This window comes from Arachis stenosperma, chromosome 3 (assembly GCF_014773155.1).
Source record: "Arachis stenosperma cultivar V10309 chromosome 3, arast.V10309.gnm1.PFL2, whole genome shotgun sequence".
In the NCBI taxonomy this organism is placed as follows: Eukaryota; Viridiplantae; Streptophyta; class Magnoliopsida; order Fabales; family Fabaceae; genus Arachis; species Arachis stenosperma.
This window is the reverse complement of record NC_080379.1, coordinates 166,988,814-167,012,418: the sequence shown is the minus strand read 5'-3', so window position 1 is coordinate 167,012,418 and position 23,605 is coordinate 166,988,814. Positions and strand designations below refer to the sequence as shown.

General features: G+C 37.7%; 5 protein-coding genes across 6 annotated transcripts; 1 reads left to right on the top strand and 4 right to left on the bottom strand.

The window, feature by feature from the left end:
• Positions 1-893: 893 nt before the first annotated feature.
• LOC130967253 (L-type lectin-domain containing receptor kinase S.4-like) lies at positions 894-2,924 on the top strand. Its single transcript, XM_057892072.1, has one exon. The coding sequence runs from the start codon at positions 894-896 to the stop codon at positions 2,922-2,924; it is 2,031 nt and encodes a 676-aa protein (XP_057748055.1).
• Positions 2,925-2,958: 34 nt separating this feature from the next.
• On the bottom strand, positions 2,959-9,254 carry LOC130970239 (dynamin-like protein ARC5). Of its 2 annotated transcripts, none has more exons than XM_057896250.1 (17): positions 8,827-9,254; positions 8,532-8,696; positions 8,330-8,452; positions 7,805-8,026; positions 7,392-7,525; positions 7,190-7,282; positions 6,968-7,031; positions 6,674-6,722; positions 6,489-6,571; positions 6,034-6,191; positions 5,888-5,948; positions 5,687-5,749; positions 5,497-5,597; positions 4,861-4,918; positions 4,150-4,482; positions 3,692-3,892; positions 2,959-3,626 (listed from the first exon to the last, which is right to left on the bottom strand). In XM_057896250.1, the coding sequence occupies exons 1-17, from the start codon at positions 9,178-9,180 to the stop codon at positions 3,561-3,563; spliced, it is 2,328 nt and encodes a 775-aa protein (XP_057752233.1). In that variant the 5' UTR covers positions 9,181-9,254; the 3' UTR covers positions 2,959-3,560. The 2 variants fall into 2 exon arrangements, with proteins under 2 accessions (XP_057752233.1, XP_057752234.1); XM_057896251.1 differs by having other exon boundaries at positions 2,963-3,626; positions 3,728-3,892.
• Positions 9,255-9,843: 589 nt separating this feature from the next.
• LOC130968814 (15-cis-phytoene desaturase, chloroplastic/chromoplastic) lies at positions 9,844-11,639 on the bottom strand. Its single transcript, XM_057894282.1, has one exon. The coding sequence runs from the start codon at positions 11,484-11,486 to the stop codon at positions 10,050-10,052; it is 1,437 nt and encodes a 478-aa protein (XP_057750265.1). The 5' UTR covers positions 11,487-11,639; the 3' UTR covers positions 9,844-10,049.
• Positions 11,640-11,815: 176 nt separating this feature from the next.
• LOC130968816 (uncharacterized) lies at positions 11,816-15,280 on the bottom strand. The gene is made up of 4 exons (XM_057894283.1): positions 15,059-15,280; positions 14,232-14,872; positions 12,625-12,681; positions 11,816-12,542 (listed from the first exon to the last, which is right to left on the bottom strand). Exons 2-4 carry the CDS (start codon positions 14,826-14,828, stop codon positions 12,204-12,206), a joined length of 993 nt encoding a protein of 330 aa, XP_057750266.1. The 5' UTR covers positions 14,829-14,872; positions 15,059-15,280; the 3' UTR covers positions 11,816-12,203.
• A 15-nt stretch (positions 15,281-15,295) lies between these two features.
• On the bottom strand, positions 15,296-19,729 carry LOC130968813 (uncharacterized). Its single transcript, XM_057894281.1, has 3 exons — positions 19,484-19,729; positions 18,374-18,518; positions 15,296-17,849 (listed from the first exon to the last, which is right to left on the bottom strand). The coding sequence occupies exon 3, from the start codon at positions 17,507-17,509 to the stop codon at positions 15,587-15,589; it is 1,923 nt and encodes a 640-aa protein (XP_057750264.1). The 5' UTR covers positions 17,510-17,849; positions 18,374-18,518; positions 19,484-19,729; the 3' UTR covers positions 15,296-15,586.
• Between the last annotated feature and the right edge of the window lie 3,876 nt (positions 19,730-23,605).

The following is a 23,605-nucleotide window of genomic DNA, read 5'->3' as shown; positions in this document are numbered from 1 at the left end:
TCGCGTCTCAGGTGGTTTGGACATGTGGGAAGAAGACCGATAGAACATCCAGTCAGGAGGGTGGATGAGATGGAAGATGGACAAAGAGCGAAAGGCAGAGGAAGACATAAGAAGACCATCCGTGAGGTGGTCAAACGAGATCTACATGTAAACGGTCTCTCAGTAGACATGATACATGACAGAGCACAATGGCGTCGTTTGATTCATGTAGCCGACCCCACTTAGTGGGACAAGGCTTTGTTGTTGTTGTTGTATTTAATTGTAATCTTGTTGAAAATATATAGTATTATCATAATTCATGAAAATAAAATTAAAAAATAGTAAATATTAATTTTAATTATTAAAATATTATATTCAAACTTGTATGTCATTTAAGAATTTTATATTTATATCATAGTATTTAAATATAATATAAAAAATAAACAAAAATAACTATTTAAAAGAACAAAAATTAGGATGATAATATGAAGTCAAATAAATTAATTCGAATTGAGTTTTTTTAATTTTATTTAAAGTCCACGTCATGTATAAATTTAAAATTAGTTTATATATATATATTTTGCTCATTGCGCAGATTTAAATCTAATTTATAATATATTAAAAGAGAGGTCAAAGTAGTGTTATAATAATTTTTTTTATATTTAATTTTACTCTATGTTGTCACATGCAAAATTTTTTTTCTTAAGTGGCATAATCTTTTATTTTTACATTATACCATTTCTTCTCTCTTTTTTTTTCTCCTTTCTTTTTACATTTTAACTACTCAGAATATTTATAGGCTCTTTCTTCAATGCTAGCAACACTTTTGAGTAAACTCTTGAGCAACTACTCATCCTATTTTAAGATCTTCAATGTTCTCATATTTTTTAGTAACCAAATCCAAATTCACAAACATGGCAGCAGTGCATGCATTTGGCACCCTGTTGCTTGTTCTTTCCTCTCTGTTGAGCATTGTAATTGTATCCTCTGATATCAATTTTGTACAAAATGGATTTCTAGCAGCAGGCTTGAAACTTGATGGATCTTCTTATCTGAGGCCTAACGCTATACTTACCTTGACCAACGATTCCTCAAGGATCCTTGGCCATGCATTCTATCCATCTCCTTTACCATTCAAATCTAGCAGAAACAAATCCTTTGTTGCAACCTTTAGCACTTCCTTTGTGTTCTCCATCATTCCCAAATATCCTGAACTTGGTGGACATGGTCTTGCTTTCGTCCTAATATCGACCAGAGCACCGAAAGGTTGCCTTTTAAACCAATATTTAGGCCTCCCAAATGAGACAAGTAATCAAGAATTCTCTACCAGGTTCGTAGCTATAGAGTTTGATGGGATACAAAACCTTGAACTACAGGACATTGATGACAATCATGTGGGAATCGATATCTCCAGCCTCATCTCTGTGGTATCTGAGTCAGCAGCATACTATGGAAATGGCCAAGATCTCAGCAAGAACATTCCAATTAATCTCAAGAGTGGAGACCCCATTCAAGCATGGGTTGATTACAATGAAGAGAAGAAGTTGATGAATGTTACAATCTCTCCTTTTGGCATGCCAAAGCCATATTTCCCTCTGATATCTTTTCCTTTAGACCTATCTTTGGTGTTTAATGACTACATGTATGCAGGATTTTCTGCGTCCAATGGTTTATTGATAGCTGAGCATAATATACATGGCTGGAGCTTCACCATTGGAGGAGAAATGCAAGAGCTAAATAAATCAACTCTTCCACTCATTCGATCAAGTAGTACAAATAACGTGGCGCATAGAAAAGCTTTGGCATTAAGCATCACTCTGGCAACTCTTTCTGTCTTGGTAATCATAGCAGCTACTATCATCCTGCGCGGATTAAGAAATAAGGACGAGATCTTAGAAGACTGGGAACTCAAATATGGAGCTTATAGATTTGGATACTCTGAGCTCTATTCAGCTACAGGAAGGTTTGGTGAGAAAAACCTTATTGGGTGTGGAGGATTTGGGAAAGTATACAGAGGAGTATTACCAACAGGACTTGAAGTAGCTGTGAAGCGAGTCGCTCCTAATTCAAGGCAGGGAATGAGAGAATTTGTTGCAGAAATAACAAGCATGGGGAATCTAAGGCATAGAAATCTGGTGCAGTTACATGGGTGGTGCAGGAAGCAGGATGAACTCCTCCTTGTTTATGACTATGTCCCAAATGGAAGCCTAGATGCGCTTTTATTTGAGAATGATCATCAAAAGAAGAAGTTACTAACTTGGGACCAGAGATACAAGATCGTTACTGGTGTTGCACAAGGGCTGCTATACCTCCATGAAGAATGTCCACTGCAGGTGGTTCACAGAGATGTAAAGCCAAGCAATGTCTTGATAGATGCAGATCTGCAACCAAGGCTTGGTGATTTTGGCTTAGCAAGGTGTCAGGAGCACGGAATCAATCCGAAGACAACACATATAGTAGGAACACTAGGATACATTGCACCTGAACTCTCCAAGACTGGGAAAGCAACAAGGAGCACGGATGTATATGGGTATGGTGTACTCATTTTGGAAGTGGCTTGTGGAAGAAGGCCAATAGAGCCCCAGAAGACTCCCAGGGAGCTGGTATTAGTGGACTGGGTGAGTGAACTACACTGCCAAGGGGAGATCGGCAGAGCAGTTGACCCAAGTCTAGATGAGTATGACAAAGATGAAGCTGATCTTGTGCTTAGGCTTGGATTGCTTTGTTGTCATCCCATACCTGATTATAGGCCTAATATGAGAAGAATTGTCCAGTTCCTTCTTAAAGAAACCACCCTTCCTCCAGTTCTTCCTGACATTTGTTGTGCCTGGGAACCTCCTAGAGCAATGAAGGAATATGAGCAAAATATTCGAGATGATTCTGACCCTTTAAGCTCTGGAGTGTTCTCATCAAACTATTTTAGTCATACCAGCTTTGACAAGTGACAAGGTGGTCACTAATATTAAAGCCACAAGATAGATGTTTTCGTAATGCATATTATAGAACCAATGCCACAGGGCTAAACATTGTAATCTTATCAAGGAAATCGGTTCCATGATTATGTAATCCATTTGTCTTCTGTTAAAGGAATTGATTCACTCTCCGCTATATGCTATGTCCATTAGACATAGTTTCAGCCATCTAGTCTAAATATTTTGCAACCTAGTTTGGGGCTGAAATTATGAGTCAAAAGCATACATGTGATGATTATTCATTGAATTGAATATATACTGATCCAGCATTATATGCCTCTGTTCACACACGCACAAACAACATATAATAGCTTAATATTTGCAACTCACAAGAGGGGAAAGAAAAAATTCGCAGTGTGTTATAATCCTCTGCACAGGAATAGATCCAATTGCTTACAGATGCCATAAAGAAAAATTATTTAATTAGCTGGAGTGAAAAGGATTTTTCAAAATGATATCCGTTCATCCTTAGACTACAACAAACACTAAATAAGCATTAAATAGGATGAAATGAAAAATCTCAAACCTCATAAATCTTACAACCGCATGCACATTTCACTTTAAAATGATATCCCAAAGTTCTGGCACTGGATTGACATAATCACATACTCAGATTGCTAGATGTAGAATCAACTGCTCGTGTATCATCCTGAACTTCTCTTTGAGCCTCCTGATCTGAAAAGCCAAATAAAAAATTGGACATTGTAAACAAGAAGTATCCTTTGCTGAAAATTGTTTACCTCAACAAAAACCATGTCACATGAATTACGAAATACCCTTTTCAGCTCAATTTCCATATCTCTCTTCTGCTGTCCCAAGGAGTTCTGCAGATTAGTTATGTCAAAAATATTATCCAGGTCATCCTCAAAAGCAGACTCTAGGTCTTCCCGAAGAAGTGCAGGCAACTTATCCACAATGGGCATCAAAAGGAAACAGTTATACTGCAAAATATTAGGTATAGTAAGTGCAAAAAAGATAGGGAAAAATGGCGTGAAAGTGTTAAATGATTGATAGGGCCTAATTATAATCAGCCCAAGCTAATGCATTATCAATGTTTTGACTTATTTTCTTCTTGTAGTTTATTGGTTGTAATCAACCTGAACAACAAATATAAATGCTATTTTGCATGTACATGAGATTTTCAGCACATACTGCTCATCCTTTGAAAATTATAGTATTCAAGTTTTACATGTCAAACCTTTAATTCTGTGGAAACCAAGAAATACTCTCTAATGCCATGAAATATTTGTTGCACCAAACCATAAACAATCCTTTCAGATGAAGGAGCGAGCCTGCGATTCCAAAGTGTGCTATCCAGAAGGTCAGCAAGCTTTGTTTCTGTTGTCTGAATAGAAGTGCTTGAATCAGTGCCAGAGGCCAAATGGCTGAGCTTTACATCTGGTTGTGGCCTTGTGTCTTCTTTCTCTTGTGGAATTGTTTGTGGCAAAGTAGTTGCTGTAGGATTATTATTAACATTGGAATGTTCTGTTCCACCAAATGAATCTAAGAACTGACGTAATCCAGCCCGACTCTACAGTAAACCACAAAAAGAGATGTAAAAGTAATCAGATAAACTTAGTAGCATCATAAATAAATAAATAATAGTAATAGTAATAGTAATAGTAATAGTACTAGTAGTAGTAATAGTAGTAATAGTACTACTACTACTACTACTACTACTACTAATAATAATAATAATAATAATAATACAAGCCTTGTTTTTTTTTTTTGGTGTCTAATACAAAAGCAAAGCCCCCAGGGGAGCCAAAAGAAACACCTAGCTAATCACTGCTGAATCATAAAGTAAGATTCTATTCAACTCATCTCTAGGTTAAAGAAGTGACATCAATTAAAATGAAGCACGCTAAAGCATCTCTCTCTGTAAAAGGCCTATAAACCAAGGATATACCTTATTGTGGAGAGACCATGAGACATATCGTGTGGTGCTTACCAAGTCCTCCAAACATCTGCAGCAAAGCAGTGTGGACAAGGGGCATAGAAAACAGTTTAAAAAAAATGAATACAAATATATAACAGTTATTGTGTCCAAAAAGAAAAAAAAAAAGATATATTGCAGACACGAGATGATAAATTGTATAAAAAATGATAACAAAAATTGTTTTGATGATGCTAATACAACATTTCATTCACTATGAAAAGAGAAAAGTTACCCCATTAAAAATACCATATAGAGAAGAAGGTTCCAATGCCAATCTAAGATAAATTATGCCGAATTGCCAATTGATCTTTGATGAAATAACATTGACTAGTCTATTGTTTCATAAATTATAACTTCCCTTATATTGAATTTCCACCAAATATGCCTTAAAAAAGAAAAAGGGAAAAAGAAAAATAAAAAGAAAAAATACAAATACCCCCACTCCCATTCAGCATTATATATGTGAAAGTGAAACCAAAAAAGGAGCAACTTCTAATTTCCAAAACTGCAGGGAGGGGTGGGTCAATGTAATTTTGCCCTTATCTAAAATGAAGCTCTTCATTATGGAAACAAACTTTTAGTAGTTGGGGAAAAGTGATGGTTAACTTTTCATGGCATGACTTTTCAGTAGATTCTGCAAAGTTGTTGAAGGCGGAAGCAACGCGCCTGAGGAACACCTCATGGCCACTCAGGTACTCACCATCTTTCTGTAAGAAACAAAGCATAGAAAAAGAATCATTCAGAAAAATAACAAATTAACTGCACAAAGAATTGATCCATTAAAAAAAGCATATACCTGAAGAAGATAAACAGAGATTGGAAGCAATCTCTTGAGTATGTGCAACAATCTAGAACCCAACTGTGCCAACAACAAATGCTTAATAAATTAGCTAGGGGACTGAAATATCAAAGGTTTAAAAGGTTTCCAGATATCTTACAAATCAAAGAACTATGGAAAGAAGGAAGTTAAAAGGAAGATATTTGTTGTTGTAGTTACCTGATGAAGGAATGGTTCAAATGTGTCACGAGCCTTTGCAACAGCAATTACACAAGCAGTCCTGATTAATCAAAATATAATTCTTTTAATATCTAACACTTAGTTTTTGGTACTATTAGAAAATGATAGGTAAAACACTGAACTACCTAGAGTAGTTTGTTCCATCATGAATATCTTCAACACCACAAGCATTTACTATTTCCTCCCGAGTAATAGGGGGACACTTGATTCCTCCAACGACAAAACGAAATTCAGCCATTGCCCGATGATATTGTGCACCGCCATAAAGGCGCATCCCAGCATTCTACATACAAGGATAACGCAGCCTGTTCAGATATTTTCTTAACAAGATTCTGGATTTTTTAAAAAAAAATAGCCTGCATCCATAACATATATACATAACACATATAAAATTGGTCATATTCATTAATAGGCACACATAACTGCCATAAGTTAGATGCAATTATCAGCAAAAAGAGAATAAATGGTGTGTGTGTGTAATGGAAATAGTAAATGTGACGTGTGGTTTATTATCCTTTCGACTGAAAAAAAGCAGGACATAAGAAGGAAAAAGCAAGTTCAACTCAATTTTATAACTTACAGGTATTAGCTTGTGAGGGATCTGAACACCATCAGCACCAACAAATGCACCTCCATTTGTTCGCTCATCTTGTAATGTTTCACCTGAAATCCGGAAAAAAAAAAATTGTCAAGCAATTTAATCAATGACCATTCACCAAGAATACTAATACATAAAAACTATAAAAGACAGCATATGTAATTTACCAAACTTATCAGGAGGTGCAACTACTGTCCCTTTAAGTAGCAACGACAACTGAATATAGAAAATATGAGTCAGGGGAAAACATTCAAGAAAGTAACCTTCAAGGTTCAAGCACTATGGATCCCAACAGCAGCCTAAAAAAATAAATAAGCTTGCATATGCAAGTCCCTATAGAATAATTGATAGACAAATAACCCTTCCCTTGATAGGAGTTCTAATGTTGCCAAACTATGAAATTCACAAAAGAAAAGAAGGAAAGATAGAAAGAAGAAATTGACGATTCATAAAATAAAAACCTTGGTCAAGAATAGATCATTAAAAGTTCTTCCTTTCTCCTTCAGTTTTACTTCATCAAGTGAGCTGCATATAATTGGAGATTTTGAAGAAAGAATAACATAAGTGATGACAAGAAGATACACATAGATAACAGTAAAATCTTAAGCAAGAAAAAAATTTCATCCTTGCCCCGTCCTTTGAAGATCAGGAACGAAAGATTTTTTTTCATTTTCAATACAGACCTCAGTTCTTGATTTATATCGCTCAATTTCCTTGTTGCACTTCGGTACTCCTTCTCAAGAAGTGGAATGATCAATGGAACATTATTTATATACCTAGGAAATCATCCTTAAGGAATTAAACATAGAATAATAAAAGATCTATGGACTTATAAACATTATGTAGAAAAACTGAAAATAAAAACAATTCAAAATTTATACAAACCTCTGTTTTAGCATCTCTTCCAAAAACAACCTAAGTTTGCTCACACCTATCCTATTTCTTTCTTGCTTTGATAATGACCTTCCCAATTTCTCCTCCAAAGATGAAACATCCTCTATCTCTCTAAAGCATACAGCCTGCAATTACAAGTACACTTAAATAGATCAAGGAAAGGCAATTATGGGTATTTCATCCTCCACGATGAAAAGAAACAGATAGAATTCAGCTAGCGTACAACATACTTGACAACAAGAATATAAAATAAATAATAATTAAGAAACTTAAAGGTCACAAAGCAAGAAACCTAAAAAGTCACACTGAAAATATAAAAATATTCCGTGCACCGAATTGATTAAATATCAAGCTTTCAATCTTAAAGAGAAAAGAGAGGCAATTAATTAATATAAAGGCTTAACCTGTTTGAATTCATCATTGAACCTGTATACAGAATCACTTCCAGAACCAACTCTTCCAGAAGGCACAGACGTGAAGAAGGGAGAGTCACCCAGAATGCAGCCATCGAGGGTACATGCAGGTGGTGAAAGGAAAACTTCAACATCGGACGGGCGGGCAAATTGAGGTATCCTAGTATCTAGCTTAGTTGAGACAATTACAGTCCTTGACAGCTCAGGATCAATCTATAAACAAACAACAAAAATGTTTATTGAAGCTGTGATTTATATATAGCATTCTTTTTGTGCTCCAAATCCCAGCAGATTAGCTAGAGAAGTATTCTTTATATCCTCAAAAATGTTCACCCCAATTCAATCTGTTTTTTTTTTTTCTTGGTCTCTTTATATTACTTCTTCTTACAATCTATAGATATGGCATGAAAGATTGAAAGCATTCAGCAATGACACCAACTTCAACTACCAGATACTCAGCAATTTTATGGAAATTAATCAAGACAAGAAAGTGCAAGGACTAAGAGAGGCAGATACCTGCATCACAACGCGCCTTGTAGTAGCATTGCTCCAGTCACTACAATCTTCAAGGCACAATATAATAAACTCCTTGTGCTGCATTTTGGCTCGCACCAGAGACTCGACGGCACGCGCATGGGCCTGTTGGTCAAGCAGAGCACAAAAAGTCCACTATGAGCAAAAACAAAGTCAATGTCCATGGAGAAACTCAAAAGCTTACCTGCAATGCCCTATTTTTTCGACCAGGAGCAGGAGCAATGAGTCCAGGAGTGTCAATGATGGTAAGGTTGGGGCAATACTTGTACTCCACTCTAATTATTATCTCCTTAGCAGAGAATTGGCAAGAATCACGCTCCAACCTCTCATTCTCAGCTTCAATATAAGCCTACAAGTACAACAAAACTTTCTCTACATGAACAGTTCTGCATTCTCTATGTCTCAACCTAGAAGGATTGAACAGATAAAAAAGGCAAACTTTGAGGCCATTAAAGAAAAGTGCAAGAAAGAAGATGAACCTGAATTTCGGGAAGGGACTTGTGGTGAGAAAGCGAAGGGTCGGAGTCAGAGACGAGAAAGCAGGAAGGGGAATGGGAATTGGGGTCGTACTTCATGTGGAGGGTGATGGGGCGGCGGGTCTTGGTGCCGCCGCCGACATGGTTGAACTGGAAGCCCATGAGGGCCTCGACGAGTGCGCTCTTGCCGTCGGACTGGTGGCCGACGACGAGGACGGCGGGGGCGTCGAAGGGAGTGTGGAGGTCCTGGGCGAGTGCGTGCAGCTCGTTGTAAGCTTCGTAGAGACGCCACTGGCACTGGTCCTCGCCGCCATCGTCATCATCAACGTGATGCTGGTTGTGTCTTGTTCCCTCCATGTCTTGTTCAACTGTCAACTGTGAACTCCTTCTAAAGATGAAGCAGCCTCCAACTGCACTTACCAATCGCTAATTTAGGATTTCTGGTTTAGCGCCTTTTTTTTCATTTCAGAAATTTATATATTATCCTATGGTGGAGATTTACCAATTGAAAAATGTCCTTTTTTTCGGGATAGTCAATTTCCTCGTTTGGACTTTGCTGCCACCAATACTTTAATAATTAAAATGAAATTTGAATTTTTTAAATTTTAAATTTTATCTTAAAAAATAAAATAAGATTTTTTGTTATTTATTTTAAAGGTGAAATAAAAAAAATCATTTAAAGATATTTTTTAAAATAAAAATTTAAAATTTAAAAGATACAAATTTATTAAAATCATATTAATTTATTTATGCGTAAGAGTGACAACTTTGTTTTATCCTTCCCGTACTTCCAAGACCAAGCCCTTCAACCAGAGAAGAAAGGACAACACAAAAGGAAAAGTTCCCTTCAATTATAGACTCTGGTCTGTGGTATGATCGGCTCCTTAAGTTTTTTGTTTTTTCCAAGATGAATTAGACAGTTTTCAGTTCTATGTATTATATCATCACAAATTCACATATACTAGTACTACACACTTATAATATTTACTGATTCTCATTCAGTATTTGATTTTAGCGAAATGTCGAACTCGGATGTAGAACCTGATGAGACATGAAGATTTGGACTAAGCTAAAAGCATAAGGTGCGGCTCCTTCATTTTTTGTTATATTGCATATGGATGGCTACAATAGATCTAAACATGATAAAGATACCAAAAAAGACAGCTAACAAATTCATTTTCTGTCCAAATATAATTATCTCTGATAATTGTAAATGTACAATATTCTTAAGGCGGAGTTAAGGCCCTATCCTTCAACAAACACTCTGCAGCTCTCCTCCCAGAGACCAAAGCGCCATCAAACGTGGCAGACGCCAAATAGTCACCGCAAACATACAAACCGGACTCAATTCTCGGGTTCTTACTAAGATCCGTGGGCGGGCACTGATTGGGTTGGGCAAATCCGACCCGGTAAGTCCTCAAGTACTTCCACTCACGAACCACTCTCTCTCCAAACCAACCCGAGAGCTCTTGGACCACCTTATTCGCTAGTTCATCATCAGTCTCACCCTCAAATAGCCCAATCAGGGATACTGAAATCAGAGCCTTATCGGGTGGTCCATATGATGGAGCCACGTTGGTCGCAAAGAACATGTTATTCACAATCCCCTTACCCGACCCATTCAGAAACAGAACCGGATCACTAACCGGTATCTCATCCCGGTTCGCACTAAAATAAATACAGACCGTGCTACGGGCCGGTTTTTTCGGAACCGGACCGTTCCTTCCCGCCAATAACTGAGCCGCTACCGGTTCTTCAACCGCCACGATAACACCAAGCTCGCTAGTCAAAACCTCGCCGCTCTGCAACCTCACGCTAGGCAATACGACGCCGTCGATTTCGACAGAAACGGCCTTCGAGTTCAGGAGGACTGAGCCGGACGGCAACCTGGCTGCCAGCTGCTCCGGAATCGCCGATATGCCGTTCGCAGGGATAGTGTTGTCCCCGAGGGCAAGGCACTTGAAGATGAAGTCAAACAAGCGCGACGTCGTTTGGAGCTCTCTATCAAAGAAGATTCCACCGAAAAAGGGGCGGAAGAATCGCCCGATAATTGAATCGGAAAATCCAAGCTTCTTCAGAAGTTCGATGGTGGGAACCTCCTCTGCGGATAGAATATCTTCGTCAGATCTGGTGAGGACTCCAATTCGAGTGGATCCAATGAGGAGCTTATCGACGAGGGATCCGATTGGGTTGGCGAGGGACCTGGCGGAGTCCAAGAAGTGGCGGAGGGGGTCGGCGACGGTGTGAAACTGATCATCATAGAAGATACGGGCGCCGGAGTAGAACTTTTGGAGGTTGAGAGATTGATAGTCCAGTAGCTTCTGGGCTTCGGGGTAGGCGGTAATGAAGATTTGGAAGCCACGATCTAGGCGGAAGCCGTCGACAATGTCGGTGCGAACGCGGCCGCCGATGGCATCGGAAGCTTCGAGGAGGAGGAAGGGGATGTTTTTGGAGTTGAGGTGGGTGGCAGCGGCGAGCCCGGCGAGTCCAGCGCCAATGACAATGACTCCGGTTTTGGGGAGGGACGGTGGTGATGGGGAGGAAGTGATGGGAGAGAGCTGTGAAGAGGATTGGGGATTAAATCTGATTCGTTTGGGATAAGAAGAGAGGGAGATGAAGGGATTGGAGCAAGGGAGGGAGAGGGGGAGGGTGATGATAGTCATCGGCGTTGGATAAGGTTTTTCTTTGCTTCTTTCTGTTCTTGTGATGGTGATGCAGCCATGTATATTTTACGTGGACCAGGGCTTACTACCAATTCCAGACAATGACTAGAGATCATAGTATCTATCACTTCGGGCAAACCTAAACTTTTGTCACAATTTACAGATACAGATATCACTTCTAATATTTGGGAATACCATAAAAATCCCGTCTCACAATCACCTCCATCAACTGATCAACCTTTTATCTTCCTGATATGGGTTTTCTTGGATGCAAAGCATTAATATACAGTGACAAGAAATACATTCCATCAAACAACAAATTTTATTACCACCACCAAATCCAAAAGTGAATAATGAATATCATCTCAGTATCTATAACAATCATATAATGATGCCACATGCTATACTAGGAGTCGCAATTGAAACTTCCCTTAATTTTGGTCTACTTACAATAAGATGGGAGAATTATTAATTCTGTCAAGGAAACAAGGGAAGAAGTACTCACTCAATTAAACCAGACCATGCGATCAATCCTATCAGGGGATCATTAACAGTCACCACAGTTTAACAAATCAATGCAGCCGACCAAAAATTGTATTGGTTTAGAACTGGGAAAAAGGGGGGAAATTGTCAAAAGAAGTAGAAAAGTATGGTATTAAAGTTGTGTATCTAAGGAGGCGGTGCAGAAGTATCTTTAATCGGAGAGGAGGCATTTTATCAATTAATTCCCTTTTTGCAAAGTTCCACAAACACCGGCAGTCTCCGTTTAGCAGCATGGCCATAGAGAACACTAGAAATATATGAATCAACTTCTTCCTTTGATGCAGCTATATCAGAACCAAGGAAAACAATCATGCCATCATCCAGAGGTGACCAGTCACTCAAAGTGTTCGGGTAGGCATGGGCAAGGGTTCGGGGAGGCTCAGGTTTGACTGGTGAAGCTGGTTGGGATGTTGTGCCTAAACATTCAGCTGCTGCATTGTGATGTTGAACAGTCCGGCTATTTGAGCCATATGCGTCTGATCCTGCACTCAAAGAAGACTTGCCAGCCTGTGCCTGCAAAATCCAATAAGTAATTGCAAATTAGGTGTTTACAAGGGACATGGTGACATAAATCTTCCGAATTTTGATTATTTACCTCGAAGGCCTTCATGGAGAGACGAGTTTGATGAACCTCTTCTTTTTCATATCCAGACTGCAAAATTGTGGCATCAAGTGATTAAACATCAAATACAGGCAATTAATTTTCACTGACACTTAATCAGAAAGGCGGTCTATTCCCCCTGTCAGCAGAGGGGCATATGCTGGAAGTCGACAATAAAATGCAGTTAGTTAGATGCCCTTTACCTTTCTTATATCGCGACCTATTGAATTTGGGTAAAGTGGTGGTTTACGATGATGGTACTTGGGCATCATTGTTTGGGATTGAAATGTAATTATGTAATTATGTTGTATAAAAAAATTAAGATGCAATACAGAGAGCAAATTGATAGAAGCCGGTGCCAAACGGTGCCAAACTCTTCGGGATAAATGTAGCAGATTCCTCAGGTAGAACTTATTCCTGAAGGACGACAGAATTTAAGGGGAAGTAGGATTTTGACATTTGTGCTAGTAAGAACAACACAATCAAATATTACTGGTTAACCAAAACACATATCCAACAACAGCAACAACAAAAGATTTTGACTCTACCCGTTTGACAATCCCCACATCAAGAAAATAATCCAACACATAGAAACCTACAGGGTTTGCATAATTTCAGATTCGGTAACTCAATAGAAGTTATGATAAATCCAACACATTTTTGTAAAAAACGCCAATCACCCATCCTATAACTGAAATTACAGTTTCTTTAAACTCTTGCCTCATCTCCGCAAGAATATTCAAGAAATTATTAAATTTTCAAGGCAGCTATGATAGTACGGGATTGCAAACTGGTTTAGAAGTTTCTGGATTCTCAGCCAAGTAACAGGTAAAGTTACCCTAAGATTAAGAACTTCCCATTTATACCCCATCACAACCAAGAGGCAAACTCTTCACATGATCGAATTATATACAAAATTGGAGCAACTAACATACTTCGCAATCTTGAGAGGAACCAAATCACCTCTTATAACTTTTTAACACCGCTGAAACTCTTTATTTTGAACCAAACTCATAAAAGACTTGCCCAAGAAGTCAAAAAACTATTGTCAACCAGGACTTCCAAGTTCCTAGGTATAGATAGAATTTTCTTTTTGAGTCTAACCGAGTTCTACACTTGTTAGAATATTACTATCAAGCCATCCATCCATACGTAAAATGCAAATCAAATTACTCATCTGTATGTGATAACTTTTGTTGTAGTCTTTTACTAGTTTTAGGCGTTTCTCCTTCGCAAACCACATGCATTAATAGCACTCACCGCTAAGCCTACCCTATATTTAATTTTGCAGAACACTAGCTTTTTATTAGCCTAACAAAACCATATAATATCATATTAGAGACCAAATACTCATAATAAATATATATAATAATAATCCAGGTGAAGATTTCAAAATTTTTATCTTTGAAGGAGCAAAACCAAAATAGACTGAATTACAAGGACTAAATTAAAATACACGATTGGAAAATGCAAGAGCTAAAGGCCAAATTTTCAATAGTACTCCAAAACCTAAACAAATTATGGATACTGAAAAAAAATGAATATTAGTCTCAGAAAATATCGTATAACCATTAATTTGTATAAGTATGGCGCGAACTAACCTGGCTTTTGGCGTTACTGCGGCAGTTTCCTGATTCATCCCATGCTTTGTAACCCTCCGTTTTGAATGCGTTCTTCACCCACGGCGACGGTGAAGATGACGATGAGGAAGAGGAACCGCGCCCAGAGGAAGATGAAGATCTTCCGCTTTTACCTCCCGACGTTGACCTAACGAGGATATCATCCATCACAAGAACTTCCTCGTCCACCTTCACAGGCGTTCTATACATCGGAGCGATCTCCAGGTTCTCCACTGAAGAAAGCGGCGAGAGCGACAACCTACTGCGTGGACCGTAACTGCTACTCCCCGAACTTTTTGAGGACTTGTACTTGCCGGAGCCGTACGTCGGAGAAGTGAAGGCATCGCCGCGAGTCACGGACTTGCCGGAGGGAGATCCGGCGAATAAGTATCGCGCAAGCGGCGAGCCGACATCGATGTTCTCGGCGAACGGTTGGACTTGGAGCCTTGGGCTCATCGTCAAAGATTGGAGGTAGCGTCCTCTCTGATCGTCCATCTCCTTCTGCAGCGGCGAAAGGTTTTCGTTTGAAGCCTTCACCTTCGAAGCCTTCATCTTGCCGCTGCTTCGCGCGCTTTCCATCGCTATTAATTCAAACTCGAAAAATCACGAAATCATTTCGATTCCTGCATTTGAACAACGAAAAATCACGAAATAGCAAAATCTGATTCAATTTTCCTCCTACGAAAATTCAACTCTCGTTTGGTTTTGCAGCAAATTAACTATTGATTATTTTCCCCCGGGAAATTTCCGGAAAGAAAAGAGAATCGAAGAAGGAGAATTGGAAAACAGAGAATCGGATAAAAGGTTACATGCATGGTGAAGCGAGAAAGCGTGGTTGGTTCTTCAGCAGAGAGAAAAAAATCGAGTGTAGCGTAGAGGATGACAAAAAAGTTGTTGCCTTTCCGAGTTGGAGAACTCTGTTATCAGAGAAACCTCTAATTTATAGCTGCAAGGCTGCAACTGGGTTAGTTTCACAGGCTCACAGCTGTACTTTTAAGTGTCAAGGAAATAAGGTTAACTTACGAACAAATAAAAAGAACACTGGAGACTCGGGAACACAATAATTTAACTGCAGCAAATGCAGAGAATGATTCTGTTTGTGGCAGTGGATTTATGTGATTGGTTTTACAATGCCACCTTACATCGACGAATGAAAGCTAAAGTACAGATGAAGCGCTACAAAATAATAGCCTAATGGCTAACAATAATCAACACCCGAACTATACACCCCTTATTCAACAAGCAGCACAAACTTTATACACAATTCCATGATGGAAACCAACCCTACACCCTAAAATTTTCTACAACTTGCCTAGTCACCAGATCTCCCCCTTATCTCAGATTCCATCAAGTGCGTTCTTGAGATTCCCTCCAAAATACAGCATGAGGTCTCCACCGTGGACCCTTCCCTCTGGCAGTTCAAAGCCTTTCCGCACGCCACTGCTACCGGCAGCAAAACCGTGGCTGTTTCTATCCTGCTCTGGCTTCTTGGAAGTAGTAAAAAGGTTTGGATAAGATGGTGATTTCATTGAAAGTGGAACTAGCACCTCCTTGGGTATGAGTTGCTGCCTTTTCGCTGGTGTTTCCATAGAATCATAGGAATCAGAGACAACGCTAACCCCTGAAGAAGAATTATTGTTATCAAAGCTGCTACAGACAGTGGAAGCAGAAGGAACAAGACCACGGAAAATTCCCGGAGCAATGAGACTTCCCTTGATAGTTTCACGCTCTTGGACCAAGCTGCTGTGTGCAGCACAAAGCCCACTCTTTCCCCTTGCAAATTTCTCACATTTTCCATCTCCCCAGCTACATCTCTTTCCTCCACCATGTGCCTTGCAAAAATCTGTGCTCCCCTGTGCGCTCTTCCCACATCCTTCAAACTTGCACCGCTTCCCTCCACCATGCCTCACACAGCAATCAGTACGGCCACGTGCACTCTTGGTGCATCCTGCAACAGCACACCTCTTTCCACCACCATGAGCAACACAGAAGTTTGTGCCACCATGTACACTCTTTGGGCAAATACCACCACCATTGAAAAGGCAGCGTTTTCCTCCACCGTGTGCCTTGCACAATGGGGTGCTCCCTTCAGCACCTTTGGTACAACCTGCAAATGAGCAACGCTTCCCACCGCCATGTGCTTTGCAGAACAAGGTGCTCCCTTGTGCACCCTTGGTACATCCCTGGTACTGACAACGGCGTCCACCCCCATGAGAAATGCACAATCCAGCTTGCCCCTCAGCACTTCGGGTGCAACCATCTATCCTACATCTCTTGCCTCCTCCATGTCTAATGCAGAGTCCTGACTTACCTCGCGCAGCTTTTGTACACCCTCCTGGAAACCCACAACGCCTACCACCACCATGTGCTATGCAATAATCTGTCTTGCCCTCAGCACTTTTAGTACAGCCCAAGTGCTGGCACCTCCTCCCTCCGCCATGTGCCTTACAATAAGCAGTGCGGCTCTCAGCGCCTTTGTTGCATCCTGGTTTCTGACATCTTTGTCCACCCCCATGTCCGATACAAAGCCCTGAAGCACCTCGAGCTCCCTTTGTACAGCCAAAAAACCTACACCTCTTAGGATTGCTTGTTCGGATATCTGAAGTTATGCCTGTAGCCTGGAGACTAGATCCGTCTCCATGAGAGTAAGTGGTAGCACTAGATGTTTCCAGGGACAGCTGGTGATTTGTAGCAAGAATTAGTTCTTGAGGCTGCACCGAGCTTTTAACATTATCCATTCTTGGAGCTAAAAGAAGTGATGGCATATAACCACCTGATTTCTTTGCTGAGGTAGAACCCTCATCAACAACAGGAACCCTTGAAGTTGAATAATTATTTTCAGCAAATGTTTGGCTTGAAAAGTGCGACATATTTACATCAGCCTCAGTTGAACCTGAGCACTCCAACACGCTTGATGCCTCATTATTTCCACCAGAAAGACCAAGTTGAAGGATTGAATCACATTCAGATGGCATGTGCTGAGGAAAAGGGCTATCTGAATTTTTCTTCTTATTAAACCCCAAATGGTTGTAGTCATCGTCATATGCCATCGGGGTTGGGCCCAACCCCAGAACCAATCTGCAGCCATCATCAGAAGCATTTTGAAATTTCATCCCAAGATTGCTCTTTGTACATCTATAATTAGTCATGGTTTCTCCAAATCCAATGCCATTCAAGCATAATGTAGTATCACCAAAGTTATCATTTTTCCTAAGTTCAGCATCATAAGGAGATTGTGCAGCTTTCTTGTTTAAATCCATTATCCAGATGTCGTGTAATACAGCTAACAGAAGGTTGAGGTAGCAAAGAAGGTCACCGCATAGCTACTAGAAAATCGACATACCTTCAGAAGTTTATCACTGGGAAAAGATGTATCAACATACAGCCTCCGCCACTAACAAACCCAGATGTATCTGATCTATCCATTTTCCAATATACAGGACAAAGTTCACAAATTCTTTCAATGAAGCTAATTCTGCAAAAAGTATCTTATAACGTCTCTTGGAAAGAAACCTTTAATAAGATTGGCTAGTACTGATGTCACGAGTTCTCTGGAGCTTAGCGTGCTCCTTCTGGACAAATCATTAACCTTCATCAACCCTGACAAAGAAGGAAGACATAAGTCTAAGAATTAATGGCTAAGGAGGAGATAGTTATTCTTTTAATAACCCAGTGAGACTTGGATAGCCCTTTCACCACCCTAACTATGCAGTCTGTTTATATGATCTAAAGTAAAACTAAAAGTCAAGTTTTTACACCTCACATCAATCATGAGTCCATTCTTACACAATGAGTTGACCATATTGATATGTTAAGAAAATGTGAAAACAGAAACGACCAATAGTAACAAGCAAGTATGAAATAAAAGCATCTTGATGTATAAAAACCAGGAATGAATTATGACAAGAACTAAAAACAAGAGGATAGGATCAGATTATAGACAAGGAAAGTTTTTTCATGTCATTAAAGTAGGACCTTAATTCTTTCAGGAAGACAAATGTCAAATATATCTTTCCCTTGAAACAGACCAAAAAGAAAGAGGGAACTAGAAATTAATTAATGCTTCAAACAAAAACAAAACAAAAAGATAAGGAAACTGAAAACACCGTGAAGATTTCTCTGACCTTTGCCGACTTAATTGGTGAAAGATCCATTCCTGCCTTGTTTGTATGGTGTTTCAAAGCAATAATAAAATCCTTCCAATATATGATTTTACTTTCAAAGCTTTCAATTCGCTTTTGAAATATATAAAGGAATGCTAAAGACCCCCTGCATGAAAGTTGAGCACGAGTCATATCAAGCCACAGGCTAGGAAATCAATGGAAGAGAGTAGTCCTCTTGCAGCGAACGAAAACAAGCTTAGTATAACCAACACAGAACACACTAGCTACATGGCTTCAGCTACTTATTCAAGATATCGTAATAGTACGATAGTTATACAACCAGCATGTATGTATGTAGTAATAAATAGTGCTCATAAAGAAGATGTTAGAAGTAGATCAAAACAAGAGATGCAGCAACAGGTAAGAAAAATTTGCAGCTTCCATGTAACAAAGCAGTGGATCCAAGATAACAAAATCACAAAAGCAACACATCGCTTGGAATCTTAAAACCTTAGAACTAAGCTATTAAATAGGGAAAAGAAACAACTGAACCAAAAAGAAGTAACGTAAATCATTAAAAGAATAACCAAGTTGCCTCCATATTACCAACATAAAGAGAGAAAATTATTAATCAATTACATCAAGGACTAATTACTTATTCCAGAAATTCAATCATTAAACTTAATGATTAATGAGCAAGACACACAAAGAAAACACTAAAACTTCCAGAACCAAGTCTAGCAAATTCACCAACTAAGAACATAAGAATATGGAGAATAAGACTAATTAGTAAACAACAACTGCATCAAAAATGGTCCCCTAGCTCAAAAACCACAATCTGAATTACCAAAACCCAACAAACCAATTGCAAAGTAACATCACCTACCAAAGACAGGTTCAAATGTTCTGTAAAAAAAACAAAACTTAGCAAAGGATATGTGAAACCAGCTGGTAACAGCTCAGAAAAACAAATAAGAAGAAACCTTCGCACGAGAAACAATAAGAAAGCCTTAAAAGCACAGAAAACCAGCAATCCAATTATCACGTAGCAAAACGAATTGCAAAAACAAAGTTGAAGATGGAATTAACGGAAATATATCGATGAAAGTAGAATCAGGTTGAAAATATTACCCTAAGCGAGCAGAATTCAAAAGAGAATAAGTTTCCAGATCTGGGAATCACTGAAGCCCCCCTCCAGTCTTCGAGACTAACGACCTATGAAGAAGAAAACCCACGGAACAGGAAGAAAGAAGATTACAGAGAGAAAGAGAAACTCGTTATGTAATAAAGCCTTGCAAATAAACAAAAAGTTGGGGGCGGCTCAATTTTCATCGCTCATTTTATTTTATTTTATTTTATTCTGTGGAAAGAGAAAAAGAAAAGAAATTCTTTGGTGACTGAGCAATGAGAAGGTGGGAAAAATAAAATATCGAGGGTGCATTGAAATGACGAGAATGACCTCGCTGGCAAGTGGACGAGGACAGGCGTCACATGCTGGCGGGGCATGCAAACTTTTGGTTGAAAAGGATGCACCCTGAAATCCCGAAATTGCCACTGGAATGAGGGCTTGTGTGGACAGCGCGAAGGATGGTTTCGTCTTTCTCCTGTCTGTCCATTCTCGGGTTTTGTGTTTTGTCTTTCGCTAGTGGAAGCAGAAGCTGTCGTGGCGCGCTCGTGTCTACCAGCATAGAACAAAAGTTGGGGGTTGTTCCTCTGCGGAAACAGTGTTTTGGTGAGATAATCCTGACGGTTTTGATGATTTGGAAGTTTATAAAGTCAACTATTTACAAACCGAAATCTTTCTTAACTGTGAGGATTATTGTAGACGATTGCAATCACCTTAAACAGTGAGAATCTAGCTTGATGTGAGCTGGAGTTGATGACGTAACCATCAGGCTCGGCTTTTATTTTTAGCAGCTCGACTGAGCTTATTTGTTTGATCCAACTAGGACAATAATGCAAGAAAATTCTTTTACTTTATTATTTCTTTTATAGATTTTAGCTACCATATGTTTTAAAACTTTATGTCAAAACCATGTGTCCTGTTAGTCAGCTAAATTCTTTAAATAAATTAAATTACAAATTTAATATGCATAATATATACTAATAACGTATGACTACGTTAGATTTGACTTACAAAGACCAACTAGAGTCTAGAGCAAGGTATTTAGAGGAAGAATAATAGGAAGATATCATTGACAAAAATTTATGAAGATTATTAAGCTTTTAAACGATCCAATAACTAATGATTATTGACTATGACTATGAGGATTCTTCTTACCTTAGCCTCATGTCCTCATCTGTCCCTATTGGTTCTCTTTTTTTATTTCACAAAACTGATTCACATTTACAACCTCATATAAGTAATGAAAAATAGGGGCGCGGAAAGAAAGGGTTTTTAACAGCTCATTTATGATTGCATTGTCTTTATACAAGGTCATTATTAGTTTTTTTTCCTTTAAAAAGTAAAAAGATAAAGCTCAATTGTATGTATTATTTTAGTAACTTTGGTAGTTTATCAAATTTGTTTTTTGTTTAGTCTATTGTTTTGCATGAACAAACTTTATCGTTTGTATTCATATATAGCCGCTGGGAGGTAAAATTTATAATAGAGTTAACATAAAATTGATCTAGTCGCTTGGATTAACTTTATGGACTTCCATTTCAATGCTTACATTTTGTCATATCCACATAAGATGAAAATAATATATGAAAATATTATGTATTTTTATAGAATATACTAATAAATATAGTCATATAGGTATGGTATGATAAAATTTTAAACTAATGTTTAAATATAACTTATCAAAAGTCATAACAATTATGTTGAATTCTGCTAGGTAATCAACTAGGAATTCTGTCAATTTTTGCAAAATCTTAATAGATTAGATCCAAAAATCCAAATTATCAAAAAATTATTTATCTAATTCCACAATTTTTATCCTAATTATCCTAATGAATTTAAAAATTATCGTTTTATCTAATGTTCAGTTTTTATCATTGTGTTTCACTTCTCTACTTCCATACCATTGGCTAGTTTTCTCTGCATGGCGGCAATTTCCGCATCTCTTCCTTTAGTCGTCTTCTCTCCCACAACTAACCCGAATTAGCGTCGTCCAGTGCTTCGGCGGAAAAGATGCTGTCTTTGCGCTCGAGAAAGCCATCCACGTCGACCGTGATGGCACTTGTTGCCACCTCTGCTTCGGACCCTTATCATAGATGCCGCCGCGGATTCGTCTTCTCTGGTGGATTTGTCAACGCTCCGCCTCCTTCAGCATTCATCGCGTCGGCATGGAAGCTATCACTGTTGCCAGGACGTGCGGATCCGTGTCCTCTATATCTATCGCATGCCGCTGCTCTACTACCACCTAATTCGTCTCTGGATATGTCTTCTTAATATGTCGGATGTGTCTTCTGGATGTGTCTTCCTATGCGTGTGTCTTTTTAATGAAAGTGTCTTTTTATATATATGTCTTCTAATGAAGGTGTGTTTGGGGATGCGAATTTTTTGTTTGCAGCTTTGGGATGCGGCCAAACTTGTGGGGTGAAGGTGCGTGCAATCTCGATGACAATCCCATTGCGCGCAAACTTCCGTCGCAAACTTCCAATCGCATTGATGGCGTCATGGAGGGCATGGGGTGCTTTTTCCGAATGCATTATGGTGGGTGTTGGGTGCAGCTTTCGGTCGGTAAAACGGTCAGGATGCGGTGGATAGATGTTGGCAATAACAGTTCTAAAAAATTTTGATATTGAGGACAAAATATATATAACATAATAATTTTTATAATAAAAATATTATACTTACATAAAAAATTAGCTATGAAATTATCTACTATAAATTTGTGTATAAATATATATATTATTTAACTTATTTTCAATATATATATTTTGTATTTCAATATTTATTTTGTACAAGTAATTTTTTTTATGTATACATAACATAATTGTTGGTATAATTATATTTTGTTATTATAAAATATGATTAGTCTTTAGAATATCTAATTATAAATTAAAAAATTAAAATAGTAATTGAAATAATAACATATAATTTAAAATTTTATTTTTTATATTTCATATTTTAAAAAAATTGAATAAATTTTCATTGACAATATAATCAAAATGTCTCTTTTTTATATATATGTTGATAAACAATTATTTAAAAATATTTAAAATCCATCTTTCATACAATTAGCTCTAATCTTAATGATATTCAGAGTTGAAAATGTTCATTCAGTTAGTGTAATTGTTATGAAAAAATTAAAACTAATTTCAAAAGAAAAAACTACCAATTGATAGATAATATTCTTTCAAATCGATTTTTAAAAAAGAACACCAATCTCATTTAAATTTAAGAATTTATCATTATAATGCGCATCTAATATGAAATTTTTAAATTGACTATCAAATATCAAAAATTGAATAAAAATTATTGCATGATCAAATTTAATAATATTGATTATTACCATATTAATTTTATTAAAAATTTAATTATTAATTATTGTTATTACAACTTGGCAGATTATGAATTCATCTCCAATTCTTTTTCATACAGATAATATCTTTTAAATCTACTTTACACTAACTCTAGTAATAAATTAGCCATGGCATGTATTGTTAAACTTATTGCAATTTTTAAGGAGCATATTGGTTTATTAAACCTACAAATTAAAGGAAAAAGAAGGTGCGAAAAGAGACGAACAAAAAATATAAAATAAATAAATGAATAAAAAGATAAGTATACTGTAGACACAACATTTTTTGTAAACTACAGAAAGGTTTTATTTAACCATATTTAATATATATAATTTTGGTGAAAACTCAGGTGCAGTCGACTTTATATGAAGTTGATAGTTGAGAGTCGTTAGATGAAAATTTAGTCAAATCAATCAAATTATCTAACAGCTCTCAATTATCAATTTCACGTGAAGTCGACTGCACATGAATTTCCACCATAACTAAATTACATAATATTTTTTATAAACAATTCATTATTTAATTTTGTTTGATATTCTAACTAGTACTTAATGATAAATGCAATTAAAATAATATAAAAGTATAAAACATTAATTTCCTTGCACTAATAATTAATAATGAAATTAATTTTACATTATTGTGTGTATATATATTATAAAAATTAAGAAAATAACAAACATGACATGCCTGCCTTCTTTTCAGATAAAAGTTAAAAGTTAAAACTAGTGACACCACAGTTCTCTTTATTTCATTCTAAATGCACATAAAATTAGTTTACCT

Bases quoted from the DNA above. Each gene is read 5' to 3' on its own strand.
- LOC130967253 (XM_057892072.1), top strand. From the start codon at position 894: ATGGCAGCAGTGCATGCATTTGGCACCCTGTTGCTTGTTCTTTCCTCT.
- LOC130970239 (XM_057896250.1), bottom strand. From the start codon at position 9,180: ATGGAGGGAACAAGACACAACCAGCATCACGTTGATGATGACGATGGC. The intron at 7,283-7,391 runs GTTTGTATAAAT...ATGATTTCCTAG, and splicing joins GAAGAGATGCTAAAACAGAG to GTATATAAATAATGTTCCAT. The intron at 6,572-6,673 runs GTAAATTACATA...TCCGGATTTCAG, and splicing joins TGCACCTCCTGATAAGTTTG to GTGAAACATTACAAGATGAG.
- LOC130968814 (XM_057894282.1), bottom strand. From the start codon at position 11,486: ATGACTATCATCACCCTCCCCCTCTCCCTCCCTTGCTCCAATCCCTTC.
- LOC130968816 (XM_057894283.1), bottom strand. From the start codon at position 14,828: ATGGAAAGCGCGCGAAGCAGCGGCAAGATGAAGGCTTCGAAGGTGAAG. The intron at 12,682-14,231 runs GTTAGTTCGCGC...ACAATTTTGCAG, and splicing joins GCAGTAACGCCAAAAGCCAG to TCTGGATATGAAAAAGAAGA. The intron at 12,543-12,624 runs GTAAATAATCAA...TGGATTTTGCAG, and splicing joins TCTCCATGAAGGCCTTCGAG to GCACAGGCTGGCAAGTCTTC.
- LOC130968813 (XM_057894281.1), bottom strand. From the start codon at position 17,509: ATGGATTTAAACAAGAAAGCTGCACAATCTCCTTATGATGCTGAACTT.